Source organism: Drosophila navojoa, chromosome 4, assembly GCF_054131105.1.
Source record: "Drosophila navojoa isolate 15081-1374.11 chromosome 4, UAZ_NAV_1.0, whole genome shotgun sequence".
In the NCBI taxonomy this organism is placed as follows: Eukaryota; Metazoa; Arthropoda; class Insecta; order Diptera; family Drosophilidae; genus Drosophila; species Drosophila navojoa.
Genome location: NC_142892.1, coordinates 266,503 through 282,903, shown reverse-complemented (window position 1 = coordinate 282,903; position 16,401 = coordinate 266,503). Strand labels below are relative to the sequence as shown.

General features: G+C 42.9%; 3 protein-coding genes across 11 annotated transcripts; 1 reads left to right on the top strand and 2 right to left on the bottom strand.

The window, feature by feature from the left end:
• Window positions 1-14: 14 nt before the first annotated feature.
• Window positions 15-5,643, top strand: Psa (puromycin-sensitive aminopeptidase). Of its 2 annotated transcripts, XM_018102349.3 has the most exons (7): window positions 15-177; window positions 498-563; window positions 777-1,390; window positions 2,658-3,474; window positions 3,532-4,856; window positions 4,930-5,052; window positions 5,117-5,643. In XM_018102349.3, the coding sequence occupies exons 1-7, from the start codon at window positions 114-116 to the stop codon at window positions 5,324-5,326; spliced, it is 3,219 nt and encodes a 1,072-aa protein (XP_017957838.1). In that variant the 5' UTR covers window positions 15-113; the 3' UTR covers window positions 5,327-5,643. The 2 variants fall into 2 exon arrangements, with proteins under 2 accessions (XP_017957838.1, XP_017957839.1); XM_018102350.3 differs by lacking the exon at window positions 498-563 and having other exon boundaries at window positions 22-177.
• A 65-nt stretch (window positions 5,644-5,708) lies between these two features.
• Window positions 5,709-16,147, bottom strand: Iml1 (GATOR complex protein Iml1). 8 transcript variants are annotated; one of them, XM_018102358.2, is made up of 20 exons: window positions 15,976-16,147; window positions 15,608-15,921; window positions 14,470-15,542; window positions 13,816-14,411; window positions 13,626-13,760; window positions 11,222-11,359; window positions 9,671-10,112; window positions 9,441-9,615; window positions 9,191-9,388; window positions 8,888-8,959; window positions 8,119-8,186; window positions 7,568-7,681; window positions 7,307-7,513; window positions 7,156-7,253; window positions 6,931-7,098; window positions 6,698-6,858; window positions 6,464-6,629; window positions 6,287-6,399; window positions 6,167-6,222; window positions 5,709-6,109 (listed from the first exon to the last, which is right to left on the bottom strand). In XM_018102358.2, exons 1-20 carry the CDS (start codon window positions 16,025-16,027, stop codon window positions 5,767-5,769), a joined length of 4,689 nt encoding a protein of 1,562 aa, XP_017957847.1. In that variant the 5' UTR covers window positions 16,028-16,147; the 3' UTR covers window positions 5,709-5,766. The 8 variants fall into 8 exon arrangements, with proteins under 8 accessions (XP_017957847.1, XP_017957849.1, XP_017957848.1 ...); XM_018102360.3 differs by having other exon boundaries at window positions 8,119-8,183; XM_018102359.3 differs by lacking the exon at window positions 8,119-8,186 and adding an exon at window positions 8,521-8,585 and having other exon boundaries at window positions 15,976-16,146.
• Ir62a (Ionotropic receptor 62a) lies at window positions 11,631-13,619 on the bottom strand. Its single transcript, XM_089259722.1, has one exon. It carries the CDS (start codon window positions 13,496-13,498, stop codon window positions 11,756-11,758), a length of 1,743 nt encoding a protein of 580 aa, XP_089115848.1. The 5' UTR covers window positions 13,499-13,619; the 3' UTR covers window positions 11,631-11,755.
• Window positions 16,148-16,401: the final 254 nt, after the last annotated feature.

Here is a 16,401-nt window from a genome sequence, read left to right as displayed (position 1 = left end):
TGTCGTTTAGCAAGTCGTATCGTGTGTGGGGATCTAGTGTTCGTATACCAGGAGAAAGTGGGACTCGCGCATTGCTTTGCAAAATCAAACTTTAATATTTAAAAACAAATGCCATGTACAAAAATGTGCTAAAAGGAGGTATACGTACAGCAAAGCAGGCCTGGAAATTCCGAAACGGTAATTAAACTCACAAATTTTCATTTAATATTTTTTGGATAAAAGCAGAATAATTCGGGCTGCATAACACGGACTCACATCAGCTGTGCGCGGCCCAATTCCTAAACGTACCAAGCGGAAGTGGGTCACACTGAAAGCTTGTTGTTTTTTTTTTTTTTTTTTTTGCCACTAGTAGAAGCCGCCAGCAGTTGCCTGCAGTACTTCATACAATCTCTGTATAAATTGTACTCTGCTATAAATTAATAATATATACATATATATGTATATATACTGTTCGATTAAATCTAACGTTAACGGTCATCGAAACGTCATACTTGCAGAACTTGGTAAACTCAATTTGGACTTAGCCAAAGCAAATTCCGATTTTGAACAGCATTTGTGTGAAGGTGAGAATAGTACTGCTGTACAAACCTTGCGATTCCTTCTCCTTCCATCTCCCTCTCACTCTCTAGCCCACCCCAGCCCGCAGCTCGTTTCTAACCGTAACAATATAAACAACGAAAAAGCGCTGCTAAACTCATTTCACGATGTGTTAAATACTATATTAATATTAGTAATAATAGTAATAATCCTTTGTGTTAGTATTCTTTCACTTCTAGTTTCAGTGTGCAATCCGCTACCCGCCGCACGCTCACCCGCAACTAAACCATATTCAACTGCAGCGTGGAAACTGGCTCCGCTGAGCTTTTGTCGCTGCGCTTGTGCTTTTACTAACGCCCTCTGGTTACACCCACGCCTCTGCCTATATACCCTGTGCCTTAATAGCGCTGATAAGTATTCTGCGTATCTACTCTGTTCAGAGAGTTGCCACCTAAGCACCTTGACCTCATCGAAGCAGTTTGTGAAGGTGCAGAAACAGTTCTATCGCGACTACTCTGACGTCTCATTGGGCGCTCCATTGAAAACCACTGACGCACCCTTGCTGGGTGATCTGTGTAATCGGTATCGCGATATACTCGCTCGAACATCTGCCGATTTGCTTGATCCGCGTGCAGGACAACAACAACAACAATTAAGTACCAATCGAGGCATTCACAGCTGTTGCAAACGTAGTCAATTGGAACATTTAGACAGTCACAACAATATGGCCCCATCGGATGAGACCGAATTTCAGCGTTTGCCCACATGCGTGGTGCCAACGCATTATGAGTTAATGCTACAGCCCGATCTGAAAGCCTTTAGTTTTACGGGCAAAACAATCGTGCAAATCAGTGTAAGTACCGTTGTATTGCATTTTGCTTAGTTAAGTTTATTTCTGCTTGTTTTCGTTCACTTTGCAGCCTCTGGCCACTTTCGCTTTCACTTTGAATATAAATCATAAATATGTATGCAAGTCTCTCTTGCTATCTCGCTCTCTCACTAAATGCTTGCTCGTGAATTTCATTTCTGACGTGTGAAAAAAAATACATTCTCCCTTACACACACATATAAACGCGCGCGGCAACTTGATTGTGTGTGGGTGCATTTATATGTGTGTTCCAATGATTTTCTCTTTATGTTGGAATTTGCATGCAGGCTACATTTGTTGAACATTTTTCTTTGTTATGCATTGGCAACAGCAATATGTATGTACATATATGTATGTGCCGCATTATTTCGTGCAACGTCCCTTTCACTAGTTCGTTCACATTGCCGACGCCTCTGCTGATCTCATAACGGTATACATATTGTGCTTGCGTTTATCGGAAGACGCGCTGCAACGGGTTTCGTGCTTTCAATTTTAAGCTCGAGTTGAGGACACTAACACTATATATGTATGTATAGTAAAAAAACATCAACAAAAATGCTCCTCTAAATCAAAGCCGCGGCCGCTGTTTCAACGGAAATAAAAATTAAATGTTTGCCAAAACGAGTTTACAGCGGCCCGGAAACCGGGCTAGCAGAAAAAAAAAATTGGCACACAGTAGATACTCAACAAGTGGAACACGCATAAGGCGGGCATCATATAGGTGTTTTAGTTTTAGTTTTATAAAAGTTTGTCATAGGTAATGAAAACCTCTCCATCATTTGTGACCTTGAAATAACGGCTTATTGTGAATCTGCGTACTTTAGAGTCATTGTCTTCTTATCAACAGTCATAAGATATATTTTTTTTAGATATAGTGTCGGCACTTATAATGCTTGTATGTATATATCTTAGTCTTTTGCGTCTTAATAGAGCGTTCAAACGTTGCTCAATATTCATTTATAGAAATGCTAATATTTAAACTAATGAAAATTGCTTGGAAAGCCATTATACGTAACGTATTAATTACCTCTTGCTCATAATCTGTCTTTTTAATAAATAAATATTTTTGTAGAGTATATATTTTAGTGCAGCACACCACTATTGTCTATGGTTTAATTTAATTATATATGTGTCTATATAATATACGATCGTTGACCTGTTGCACCTTTTTTGCGCGGCAGTTCCTCGAAGCATTTATAATGACAGTTATTATTATTTCGATTATTATTATTATGTATATTATCTTTTGCAGGTCATAGAGCCAACAACTCGCATTACCCTCAATGCGCTGGACATAACGATCGAGGGAGCAGAATTTCAATATGATTGCGAGAAGCTTAAGGCGCAGCAAATTATCTACTCCAAGGAGAAGGAGACGGCTACATTGGATTTTCAAAAGCAACTGCCTGTGGGCACGCCTGGCGTCCTATACATGACCTTCACCGGGGAGTTGAATGACAAGATGAAGGGCTTCTATAGGAGCAAATACTTTACGGCCTCTGGCGAGGAGCGCTATGCGGGAGTCACCCAATTCGAGGCAACGGATGCCCGTCGCTGCTTTCCCTGCTGGGATGAGCCGGCCATTAAGGCCACCTTCGACATAACGTTAACAGTGCCGAAGGATCGAGTTGCTCTGTCGAATATGCCAGTGAAAAAGGAGGATATCCTGCCTAGCGGTTTGCGTCGCGTGCGCTTTGATCGCACACCCATTATGTCTACTTACCTGGTGGCCGTTGTTGTGGGAGAATATGATTTTGTGGAGGCTAAGTCGGATGATGGAGTGCTTGTGCGCGTCTTCACACCTGTTGGAAAGAAGGAGCAAGGACAATTTGCCTTGGAGGTGGCCACCAGAGTGTTGCCCTACTACAAGAGCTATTTCAATATTGCATATCCGCTGCCTAAAATGGATTTGATTGCCATATCGGATTTCTCTGCAGGCGCCATGGAGAACTGGGGTCTGGTCACCTATCGTGAAACATTCGTCCTTGTAGATCCGAAGAATACTTCGTTGATGCGAAAGCAATCGATTGCTCTCACTGTGGGTCATGAGATTGCCCATCAGTGGTTCGGTGAGCGAATGATCAAAGTCTGTATGTAATCCTTGCTAATGTTCAGCTTTATTTCAGGCAACCTTGTCACCATGGAGTGGTGGACACATTTGTGGCTAAACGAGGGATACGCCTCCTTTGTGGAGTTCCTTTGCGTTCATCATCTGTTTCCCGAATATGACATTTGGACACAGTTTGTCACGGACATGTATACCCGTGCTTTGGAACTGGATTCGTTGAAGAACTCGCATCCCATTGAAGTGCCTGTGGGTCATCCCTCAGAGATTGATGAGATCTTTGACGAGATTAGCTATAACAAGGGTGCCTCGGTCATACGCATGCTCCACGATTACATTGGCGAGGATGATTTCCGCAAGGGAATGAATATTTATCTAACCAGGCATCAGTATAGCAACACTTGCACTGAGGATCTCTGGGAGGCTCTGCAGGAGGCCAGTTCCAAGAATGTGGGCGCTGTCATGTCTAGCTGGATCAAATACAAGGGCTTTCCCGTTGTCACCGTTGAGTCCAATCAGAAAAGCGAAACACAGCGTGTGCTGCGCTTGACTCAAAGTAAATTCACAGCGGATGGCTCGCAGCCGGCTAAAAATAACTTATGGGTGATACCCATTTCGGTGTCCACATCGCGTAATCCCAATCAGATTGCAAAGACTTTCCTTCTTGAAAAGGAATCCATGGAAGTTGTGCTGGATAATGTGAGTAGAGATGACTGGATCAAAATCAATCCAGGTACAGTTGGCTACTATCGCACTCGCTACTCCAAAGAGATGCTGGAAAAACTAATGCCCGCTGTGGAGAGTATGCAGCTGCCCCCGCTTGACAGACTCGGTCTGATCGATGATATGTTTGCCATGGTGCAGGCTGGCAAGGCCAGCACCGTCGATGTGCTCCGATTGGTGGGGAGCTATCGAAACGAGACGAACTATACTGTCTGGACAGCCATTACCAATTCGCTTGCCAATCTGCACATTCTGATCTCCCACACGGATCTCATGGATGACTTTAACATCTTTGGACGCAGCCTTTACGAGCCGGTAGCCGCGCGTTTGGGTTGGGAACCACGTGAAAATGAGAATCATTTGGACACGCTTCTGCGTAGTCTGGTACTCACTCGTCTGGTCTCCTTCCGCAGCCCGGTGATTTCAGAGACAGCTCGTAAACGTTTTCGTAGCCATGTCAACGGCACCAAGCTACTGCCTGCTGATTTGCGTAGCACTTGCTACAAGGCCGTGTTGCAAGATGGGGACACAGCCATCTTTGAGGAGATGCTGCAATTGTACCGTTCCACCGATCTGCACGAGGAACAGGATCGCATTTCACGCGCTCTCGGCTGCATTGGCGATGTAAACCTGCTGCGACGTGTCATCGATTTTGCTATGTCGGTAAGTGATCTGCAGTTATATGTAGGGTATACACATGCGTATATATAATGCCAGTGCTTGTCATTCCTTGTAGGGTGAAGTGCGTGCCCAGGATTCGGTATTTGTTATTGTCGCTGTGGCCCTCAATCCCAAGGGTCGTGACTTGGCCTGGGAGTTCTTCAAGGAAAACAGCAAGCAGCTGCTCGAGCAATATCAGGTAATATACTAGCCTCTATAGCACTGCTACTTGACTCGCTAACACTACTTTGCTCTGCTTGTAGGGTGGCTTTCTTCTAACACGGCTCATCAAATATTTGATCGAGAATTTTGCCAGCGAAGAGAAGGCACGCGAAGTGGAGGATTACTTCAGGACCAACCAGATACCTGGCTGTGAACGCACAGTGTCTCAGGCTGTAGAGACCATACGTCTGAATGCCGCTTGGCTAAACCGCGATCGCGAATTGCTGACCAATTATCTGCGCGATCTTTAGGCGTGGTCGAACTGTGCGTAACGCATACCAAAGCATTTAGCAAACAACTTCAACTGCAAATCAGAACACGACCAAAGCTGTCACAATTAACTTCTCTAACCTACGCCATTTACACCCTCTCCTAAATAGTTAAGCAATGTTAAGCAGCAACTTGAGCACAGCAACTCGACTTCCTCCTGCTCCTGCTGTTTACAGATGGAGGAGCAAGTGACATTCGAGATCAATGCAAACATCTCTGGGCTGCACTCATGTCTTTTATACACATACAAAAGTTATGTTGAGTTTATGACGATAAATAAATGCAATTCAAATTTAAAAAGTAAATAAATGGGCCTTCAAGAAAATATCCTGGCAAACCAAATAACTATCTAATTTGTTCCCCTTTTGTTTTGTTTTTAATATGAGAATTTTTTAATTTTGCTTCCTCTGGAATACTTGCTTTATATAATTTTTGGTTCTTCGGTGTTGTTATTGTTGTGTTCAAATTTAAGGGATTTGCGTTTAAGTTCCTGCGATTGCGACCAGAAATTGGCCAAACGTTGATTAGCATTCGAGCAAAACTCACGGAAATCCCTCAGCATTTTTAGTTGAAACAACTCTCCATCCGCTGAATTGTTAATGGTCAAGGCTTTCCATTTTTTGTTGGGTATCATATGGTTCCAGGACCAAAGAAAACCCACCTTCTTGGGCACGTTCGTATTATTGGTATGTCCATAGACACAGCGCGTGACATTCGCCTCCTGGCGACTCGGTGATTCCACCTGGAACTTGTTGCTGGCGCATCTGAAACAAATAAGAAATAATTGATCATAATACCTATATGGAGTATGTTATCAATACCGTATTAGAGCGAACATGTTGCCAGTGCAATGCACATACTGATATTCCTTTGGCAGCTGCAAAGTGGGAAAAAGAAATGATTAATGGATTGTATATTATTATTTTTATATAGCTACTTACGTCCTTCTTTTGGTTGAATTTCTCCTCCAAAACACAGGGCAGAAAACCAAATCTAGCCAGTATAGCCTCCTGCAAGAAGAGCATGCGATCCGAGCGGCTGTCCTCAGGAAATTCTGCAAGATTAGAATTATTTGCTAAAGAGTTACCAATCAAAGAGTTGGCGCGATGCACGCGTACCATCAAAGAGGCATTTGCCCTCTGGCAAAAAGTTGACGCACAAGGGAATGAAAATGGGACCACGCAATGGATCTGATTTTTCTGTAAAAGGCTCAGCCATAGGATCAGCGGGTACAGGGACCAGTTGATAGCCACATTGCATTGCTTTCCGCATCCATCCAGCAATCTGCCATTGCGAAAGTATATTAATATGATTTCATTTATGAAAAACGACATATGTATATAATGCTATACCAAATCTGAAACAATGGGTCCCGATGAAGTTACCCACTCCACGACCAGCTCAAACGCAAAGCCTGGCTGCATCACAGTGTGATGCTTCACATGACCCCATTCCATTCGATCGCTCTTCTGATTCACATCAATCTCCAAGTGCGATTTACGACAAACGCGCTCTGAACGCAAATGGAATAAAATGAAAATAAACAAAATCTGAATAGGCTGGGAAATTTACGTTTTTTACTTACTGCTTTTGCAATATGCTGTCCAGGATTGAGGAGCTGGGGTATCACGTAAAAAATTGGGAACATTTGAAGGTGAAGGTTCATCGTACCACAAAAAGTTGCAACCCTGCAATTCAATCTCCAGCCACTCATTGACAAAGGCGCTGTAATCGTTAAGAGGCGGGGCATAATCTGGGAAAACAATGCATATGAGGCCAATAGGAGTTTCAGGTTATCTGATGAAATCACCTTTAGCATTCTTATCCTGCTGTACCACATAGTAAAAGACAAAACCTGGCACAATGGGCTGATTCCAATCACCAGAGGCGTGGCAAATCATGCGCTCTCTGCAAAACGCATTTTGATCAAATTGAGCAACGGTTTCAAGCATTCCACTCACGTGCGCATGGCCTCCAGAATATCTAACGGATGACGACCATTTGATATCCGTGCCCTTAGCCACATCAGCGCATCATATGAAATGAAAGTGCAGGAGGGCAACGATTGGGTTTGGGTAAAGAAGCCCACGCCATTAACCGGATGCTTCATGGCCTCAAACATCTCCACCAGCGTAGCATTCGGGCTAAACTTTATATCCACGGGAAAGCTGACATAAAAAGCAGTTAGTCTCACAATATTATCATTCCAATAGACTGCTTACCCATCATCCTGATCGTCACGTGGCCCAATTCCATTTGGAGCTGCAGCGGCTGTATCTGTGCCAGGCAGATTGCGGGAAATCCGACCCGGCTCCACCTTGGGACGCACATTGATGCTACGAAGGAAGATTTAGAATCAGTAAAACTATCAAATTGACAAGCATACAGTGACCGTGGATTGGTTGTGGGAGGATAGACAGCGATTTTGCGTGTGTGTGAATGTGCGAATTACAAGTGCATTCAATGAATTTTTCCCTATAAAAGGGTGTGGTGAGTTCATGAATGTGTTCGTTTGTTAGTGCATGTATCGCGACGTCAAATGTTCATGATTGAGTAGTACTACTAGGCTCTTTTTCTCACTCTCACTCTGTCATTTAACATTCACCACACCGATTCTGGGTCTCTTGGAGTAAGATAAATGATGCATATGTGTGTCTCTGTTTCTCTGTATTCCACTCGTAGCGATTCAAAATAGTGTGGGGAATTTAATATATTGGGAACAGGATGTCATTGGGTAGGGCTAGTATGATAAATACGCTCGATTGGCACAAACCTTTGCTGTGGTGAATTTAATAGATTATGATTCTTTTCTGTGATTCTAGGTGTGGGTGTATCATGCTGCTGAAAGCCAAATACCAAATTAAATAGTAATAAGAAAAATAAAACAAATAAGGTATTAAATTATGTAATATGTATAAATATAAAATACACTACAAGCTAAGTGCATAACAACATAGAATATCTACAAAAGTCAATCACCGAATTGTTTATAGGCAGGGGAGGCAAATGGCAAAGACACAATGGGGCAACAAGGCATTAATATTAAGCTTAGTTCCGCAAGCGCAGTAATACATACATATGTACGTCTACAGATGCAAATCAAAGTGTAAGTGTAAGAGTGTGTGCGGGTGTGTATGTGAATGTGTTTGATTTTGTTTGGATACGATATAAAAACCTGGGTCTCTTCTCTGGCAAACGATTGCTGCCGACGCGCTCTCGAAACGGCGAATTCGTGAGCCCCTGCGACGAGAGTGTTGCAGTTGCACAGGATACATAGACAAAGAGGTTGGCATTGAAGGAGCGGGGCGCAGGCGAGACGGAAGACAAGTTAAATAAAATTAGAAATATGATATGGACATCATTTTTAAGAAAAACTTGATGAAAATCAAAGCGTGCGCAAATCAAAACAACAAACAGAATGTGCGCAGCGCAACAAAAACTGATCAGTTAAATATAAGTACATATACATACATGTACATGTACATATGTATGTATGTATGCATGTACAATATTCAGTTAGATTGGTATAGTGGATAGATAACCTGGTTGAGAGGCCTCGAAATAATGCTCGTACTGTGTCGCCGCTTAGTAAAGCTGTTGGTGGTGGGGCTATCCTGCAATTGGACATTGGTTAAGCGGTAAGCACTACATTTACAGTTACATTCACAATTAATATAAACGAACGTGAGTGACAAAACACAGAACGTTTAACACACTGACTGTCTCAACTAGTTGGAACTGGAACTAGATATCGATAAGCGATCGATAACAATAGCTGCCAAATTTAAATTAATAACAAACTAGATCAATTGCAGATTGGATAGATAATATCGTAGCCAGCTTACGCGCGCTTTGCGACAAATTTGCCGTCTCAATTTGCTGACATTCTCGATGAGTCGTACAAAGTCCTCGATTTGGTCACGGGTATTGTCCACAACAGCATCCGTAAAGATGTCGCAATGCTGAGAGCCGCAGTTGACGATCTTATTGACCACGGTATCCTTCGGCAGCAGATACATGCGAAACCGCCAGTATTTGAGACTCTGCAAAGGTAAGGAAGGGAAATAAATGGTGGCTAATGCTTAGCATGCTCACCTCCATTAGCGGATAGTCAACATCGCCACGCGTACATATGTATAAATCCATGTGATTCCAGCTAAAGTTCTCCAGTTTCTCAGTCGTAAAGTTAACGCCAGAGATTTCATAGGTCTCATGCTGCGGTGCATGGAATCGATAGCGGTAGTCGACATTAATTGGCGGATATGGATGCCTATGAAGAGGAAAAATTATGAACTTGAAAAAATACAAACTATTGCAAATCTCACCTGGGCTTATAGCCAGTCACTGTAATAACTGAACCACTCAGCGAGATCTTGTGAAATATGCGTCCTATGGATAATAGGTATTCTTTGTTCGGTTCGCAGGGCGGCTTCACGGGCAACACTGCCGATGTGCCCAGACTATTAGCTGAGGGAGCACAGCTGCCATTCGTCGAGCAGCAGCTGTTGGAGCTGGGCTGTTTTTCCTCGACGACAATCAGCTGAAATCCCTGGGCCAAACGCTGCGAAACAATCTCCTTGCACACTTCCTCCGTGGACAAAGGTTTTCGATAGACTGCACGACTCTTGGCATAATCCAGGTTCACATCATCCGGCAGCAAAGTATAATCCGAAATGACATAGTCATTGTGCAGCGACCGCTTATCGGGAAAGTAATCCGTGGTTATGGGAAGACAGGCGGGTATGGATAGAGACTTCCAGTCGACGCCTGAAAGCGGCAAAAGTGATAAAAAAAAAAAACAACACAAGCCAAAACCAAGCAGAAAACGCCGCAGCGTGCAGTTGAGCAAATGTGTTCAAGGTACGGAAATAGAAAAAGCCAACGCCGATACGAGATACAATATGGAAATAGATAATTAAAATAGCTACACAATTTTCAAATCGCGTAAGTTTTATATATTTAAAAGACCAGTTGCTCCAGATATACGAAAATTAAAACCAGCTTCAGATGTTTTTATAGATTAATTTCGAGTTTTTAGGATTTTTGGCCAACAATAACTAAAAGGCGGGTGCATCGTGCGTGCAATGATCAGTGGGCGTGGCTAAAAAGCATGCGATCACTACATATAATAAAATAGAAACAATTGAAGAGAAGCTTGTGCAGCTCATGCCACATGCGTCAGGCTAAAGTATAGTATTCCAATGTGGTTTAGTAGTCCAGCACCTTGTTCAAATTGTGAGAATAGATGTGCATAGGATGGTTAGGTGGTGGGCAAAATGTCGATAGTATAAATTGTTTACTAAAGACACGCTACAGCTTAACTAACTACGGGTGCGATATGTAAGTGAGTCGCAATGAATTGTGACAACCAAATTTTCTAATTTACGCTTGAACTGCATACATACATGTACATAAATATGTTCAGGCTAAAATTTGTAAATCTTCACGGTTTAAGCTACATTAAATTTAAGAAGTTTCTATCTTATGCCTAAGAACAGGAATTTATTTTTCTATCGAGTTTTTAGTAAATCATGTGTTAGTAAGACGAACAATATTGTTTTAGCTCTACATATTCAAAAAAAAAAAAAAAACTTCTTTGAATTTAAATAAAAGTAAATTGACATATATAAGACTGATTATTCTTACGAAATCATTCTATTGTCTATTTTACATTTATTGATTTGTAACTACGTAGTGCTACACTCAGGATTTTATGCAAACTCTAGACAATTATACAAAGTTAACTACAATTCTACATGTGTAAGGAAACAACTTTGTACAAGGTATGTGTTTATGTATATACGTGTGCGTGTGGGTGTATGTGTGTGAATGCATTGCTTTGTACAAAATTGTGATTATATTTTGTATTGCCAAACCTATGATGATTTTTCCTTTGCCGACAGTCTCGCTCGTAGCCTCAAGCCGTGATGTTCCATAATTTTTATGGTCGCTTTCGACAATTGCTTTCATGTGTTTGCCCGTTGCATTCCCAAAATGTAGAGCAATGCCACTTTCTACAGAACCGTTACGATTCGTCCATGATTTGTCGATGTCGATAGGTTCGGTGTTATGGTGAATGTCGATAATTAAGATTATGTTTAATTTTTTCCGATTGTTTTATTTATTTGAATTTTCGCCGCAGTTTGCCGTTCAGTTTATTATTTGTTATATGTTGGTGGATTAGCAGGATTTGTGAATAGGCCATCAAATACATATAACAAATATATGTATATTTATATATATACATATATATGTATATGGTTAAGTGTAATCAAATTGGTTGAATTTTCGTCGGTATCAAATGTGTTAAGAAATGAAAGATATATCCAAAATACATAAGTTAATTAGTTGAGAATTACAATAAATGCCTTATCGAAATAAAAATGCAGTTAGTAGCAGTTTTTCTACATTTACATAAAAAATTCGAAGAGAAAGCACACTAAACTAGAGAATATCCCAAATAGATATAGATAACAGATCGACGAAATCATATTGAGTGACAATGGACGAACTTTCTGAAAACGCTCATAATACTCAATGCTGGCAAAGTCGCGCACATAGCCCAACTGCTTGGCACGGGTGTAGTAGAGGGTGCGCCATTTGTCTTGCAAGCCAGCCTCCTGGACGTGGAGCTCGAAGTGATGCAGTGGCTCCTTGAAATGAGATCCGATTCGCAGCTGAAACTGACTAGGGAAGGTGCCATAGCAAAACGGGGAAAGCCAGAACCGCTTTTGCTTTAAGTATCTTTGCTGCAGGCTCAAGAATTTCCAGCGAAGCGTACTAATGGGATAAATAAAGCCGTCACTCATCTCCACGCGTGTATTATAAAAATCAATTTCATTCATATAATAGAAATTGTGCCGCAACTTCGAATTATTGCCAAATGATTCTATAATCGAGTCCACATCACTGGGCAACACCACTATGGGATAGGGCAGCTGCAAGAACTCCGCGAGCGTAATCCGTGGGTGCGCAGTAAGTAAGACAGTCAAGAACGACGTCAGCTTGGTCACATAAAGCTGCACAATGATGAAGGCACTGAAGACCAAGGTGACACAGATGAGCAGCCGGAATGGCCAGTAAATGGAGGCATTGCTACCCTTGAAGCAGCCCGGCACACCAAGCAGCGCCCACAAATTCAAGTTGGAATGCCAAGTACAACGTCGTACCAAATATCCCAGCAGAACCTTCAAAGGCACCAACAGAAGTAGGCTCAGCCATACAACCGGCTGAAAGGGCTTTATCACATAGAGGCTGCGTGGAAAGGGCGCATTCAGAGGCAGCATGAAGCAGCGTGGTACCACAGAATACGGATAGGAGTAGTCCACCTTCTTGGATCGTTGCAGTGTCGTAAACTGATGCGGACTGAGTTCGATCTGATGCTCTGCCACGAGGTAAACGAGAGCGGACATGTTTATATTATTAGAACCGTTAATGATCAGGGGATAGATCTCCAGACACACGTTCAGGTGTTGCATCAGTTCACGTATCAAAGTACCACCAGCACCGTCTAGCTGTAGCTCACGTGATGCAGTATCATTGCGTGCATACCAAAAGGTCGCTGGAACATCTACCTGAACAGGTACACGCAGTACGTATCCCATAAAATCGGAACGTTCAGCTGGTGGAAATATTGTTCGCTCGTCCTCTGTCAAGCTCAGTTGCAGCACACGTAGAGTGGGGTAGGGATCCATGTGGTAGAGACGCTGCCTGCCCACCATAACCAACGCAGAGCGAAAGCCTTTAAGCCATAGGTATTCAAACAAGGTTCTTAAGGCTCTTGCTCCCTCATCCTGGCGCAACAGAAATAATGTCTTGCAAAAACGACGATCACGCGCACGCTCCGCATGCAGATCAATAATCGGATCTGTTGTATTCGCGGCAAGGATCACAAAGATCGTTTGATGATCTATCAGACTGTTGAATTGCCAGTCCGAAAGCTCTGTTGAAATGATTTGGGGCAACGCATTGAAATAGTTGTTTTCCAAATGCAGATCAAGTTGCAGTGAATTCAAAAATTCTGGCTTTGTTCCATCCGAGCTATGCACGAGGCAGAGACATTGAAGCTGATTGGCACGCCCAACGCGATCCAAGAATAGACCCAATCGCGTGCCATTAGTTGCCAGCTGCACTAGCAGCAACATTTTCAACATGCTGAACAAATCGAACTGCAAGTGAATGCAGTTGGACTTGCTTACCCACCCGCGCGATAAGATCTTTCGGTAAGTCCCACATGACAGTTGAATTAGTAGCCAAAATAAATGAGTTAAACAAACATACCTGTCGTAATTGCTGGCGTCCACTCCTGCTCCCCTGTGGCGCCCCATAAAAACGATTTGGCCTGTGTGGCTGTCAGGTTGGGCACATTGGCAGCGTGTGCAGCATTCAACAGCGAAGTATTACGCCTCTTGAAAACTGCACAGGACAATAAACAGAACTAATATGTATATAGATCCTAAAGTCTACTTACATTCAGATTTCTCCTCACTCTGCGAGCAAAAGGACCTGGTCTGGCTCAACAGCGAGTGATTAGACAGCTCATCAAAATGCTCGGTTGCAGCTGAGCTAAGCTCCTGCTCGTTATTATTATTATTATGGCTATTGTTACTGTTGCTATTGCAGTGCTGCAGCTGTCGATTGCAGTTGACAGCAGGCAAGGCTTTAGCAGGCACCGCTTGATAATGATGCTGTTGTATAAGCACGCCCGTCGGCCCCTTGGGAAATATATGCGTCCAGCGCCGTCTATTAGAAGTTAACTTTATGGTCACATGCGACGGATCGAAGGGGTTAATTAATGCACGACCAGGGCGTACAATTGGAGCAATGCTCACAATCGCCCGCCTTGCATTCTTTTCTGAGGCCAAAGATTCGGACAAATTGTTAGCGGTATCTGTCAACGTGGCCAGCATGCCAGAAGTGCCATGATGTATATCCGGGTCGGACATTTTCCGCCTTAAGCTGGGTATCTTAGTGGGCGTTAAATTTTCCCACTCATTGTTGCGATTCGCGTATGTCTCAAAGCTGGGCACCGATGTCTTTTTGGCACGCACAACGCGCTGCAGTGAGCTACAATGAAACAAGGAGTTATGTGCGAAGAAACTATATAAATTACTAATGAGCTGACCATGTGCTCTGCGCTGGCAGCGGCTGAAAAATTTGCTCATCATATGCATCATAATCAAAAAGAGAGTTGTAAATATACTCCGATTGATTGCAGCTAAGAAAATTCCGCTCATTTTCCTCCACATCGCCTTCATCAACAACCGATAAAATGGGCAGCTTGATGCGTGGTATGAAACTCGAATATGCTATCTTTTTGTTAGTCGAGTAGAAGCTTAGGTTGATCCAATGGGGCAGTGAGTAGTCATCAGCCGATGTTATGGATGTATCCTTGTTATGGAACTTGAGCAACGGCACAGCGTGCAGCGGCTGCTCGCCGACACAAACGAGATCGCTGCCAACGCCATTATCAATAATGCGCTGCTTGGTAATGTTAGTAAGTTCTCGGTCCACGGAAAAGACGCCAACACCGGGGGTTATCACAACAGACAGTTGTCCTGTTCTATCAAAAGTGCGATCCAGATAGTGCTTCTCAAAAGTATTCAGTGAAATATTAAGCACTTCAAGGAAGTTGCCCTGTGTGGCGGTTGAGTTGGTCGCTTGTGGTATAACCATATTCTGACGCTCATGATAGCGCAGCACAGTCTCCTGGTAGGAGGTGAAAAGCTTGCGCAACTGCGCCAACACCGTGCACCAATCATCATTGCGCTCGTTCTGTATGGCCACCCGATAGAAGTCCTCATAATAACGTCCTTTATAGTCTTGTTGCAAGCAATCGCGCATGTGCGCAGGAAACTCATCTAAGGATTTAGCCGCGTAGAAAGTGCGAGAGAAGAGCACAATGGTCACCTCATGGTTGCAGCTCAGTTTCTTCCACTTCTGAAAAAGCTCGGTGAGGAAGCCATTAACAGCCTTTTCAAAGTACAAATCCCCATGTATATCAAAGTCCCACATTTCCGATGACATTTGCAGAAATAGATAAACCATCGAAGTGCTGCTGCGAAAAACAATCTTGGTGTCGTCTGTAATAACGCCACTGGCTACTCGCTCGCCCTGCGACCACATCTCATAAACTTGGCAACGTATCTGCATATCATTGTAGTCAATCTTTTTATTTACATACACACAGGTATTTGTCTGCAGTCAAGAGATAAATGATTGCGTTCATTTAGAATTCGTATTTAGTGAGAGACAGTACTCACCAAATAGGTTTTTAGTCGCCACATTTCCGAGCGGCCCATATACTGTTCCTTAAACGTAATCTCTATCGAGTCGAGGGCAACGTCCGCGGGGTTCACAATACGCATTACGACATTGGAGTAGGAACGCATCTTAAATGCTGTCGCTATGCCTGACTCTATGCTTATCACATTGCGACCCGTTTTGCTCTGTTCATTCAGCTCAGTTATCTGCAGCAACAAGTGCGTCCCGTTTTCATCGTCGGGTGCATATATTTCCACAACATCTCCAACTTTAGCTGTAGGATGATCCTGTGGATTCAGCACCAAGTCCGACTCTGCACAAATGCACATTGAAAGCTTTTTTCATTGTTTTGCGCCGCTCCACTTACCGTACGACTTATTGCACCCCCTTGTGTGAGTGTTCAACTTGTAAAGTTTCATTTTTATGTTAATTTTGTATTTTACGGCTTCATTTGCACTGAAAAAAAGACTATTCGTAATACTTCTTCGTTGTTTTTTGGCTTTTGTTGTGGTGCTATTCGTTGTTGAGTGTTGGCTAACGTTGCATCAGGCGCAACAGCTGTCGCAAGAAGTTAGGGATGTGCGTATCAGTCATGTTATCGGCGCTGTACGGGACTGCGCAGTATAATCAACCGAATCGTTTGGTAGTGGGGCGCGTCTGCTCAAAGTAACTGCAAATTCATATGTATGTATGTACATACATATATGCATGCAAGCTGAAATAGCAAATGCAAAGCATATCCAAGAGGGCTTTTACGAATTTCTAACGACCTTTGCACCGCTTGCGAAAATAG

Coding starts and splice junctions, on each gene's coding strand:
- Iml1 (XM_018102358.2), bottom strand. CDS start 16,027: ATGAAACTTTACAAGTTGAACACTCACACAAGGGGGTGCAATAAGTCG. Junction 15,922..15,975: donor GGGGTGCAATAAGTCGTACG/GTAAGTGGAGCG, acceptor GCATTTGTGCAG/AGTCGGACTTGGTGCTGAAT. Junction 7,099..7,155: donor GCAGGATAAGAATGCTAAAG/GTGATTTCATCA, acceptor TTGTTTTCCCAG/ATTATGCCCCGCCTCTTAAC.
- Ir62a (XM_089259722.1), bottom strand. CDS start 13,498: ATGTTGAAAATGTTGCTGCTAGTGCAGCTGGCAACTAATGGCACGCGA.
- Psa (XM_018102349.3), top strand. CDS start 114: ATGTACAAAAATGTGCTAAAAGGAGGTATACGTACAGCAAAGCAGGCC. Junction 178..497: donor GGCCTGGAAATTCCGAAACG/GTAATTAAACTC, acceptor TCATACTTGCAG/AACTTGGTAAACTCAATTTG. Junction 3,475..3,531: donor GATTGCCCATCAGTGGTTCG/GTGAGCGAATGA, acceptor GCTTTATTTCAG/GCAACCTTGTCACCATGGAG.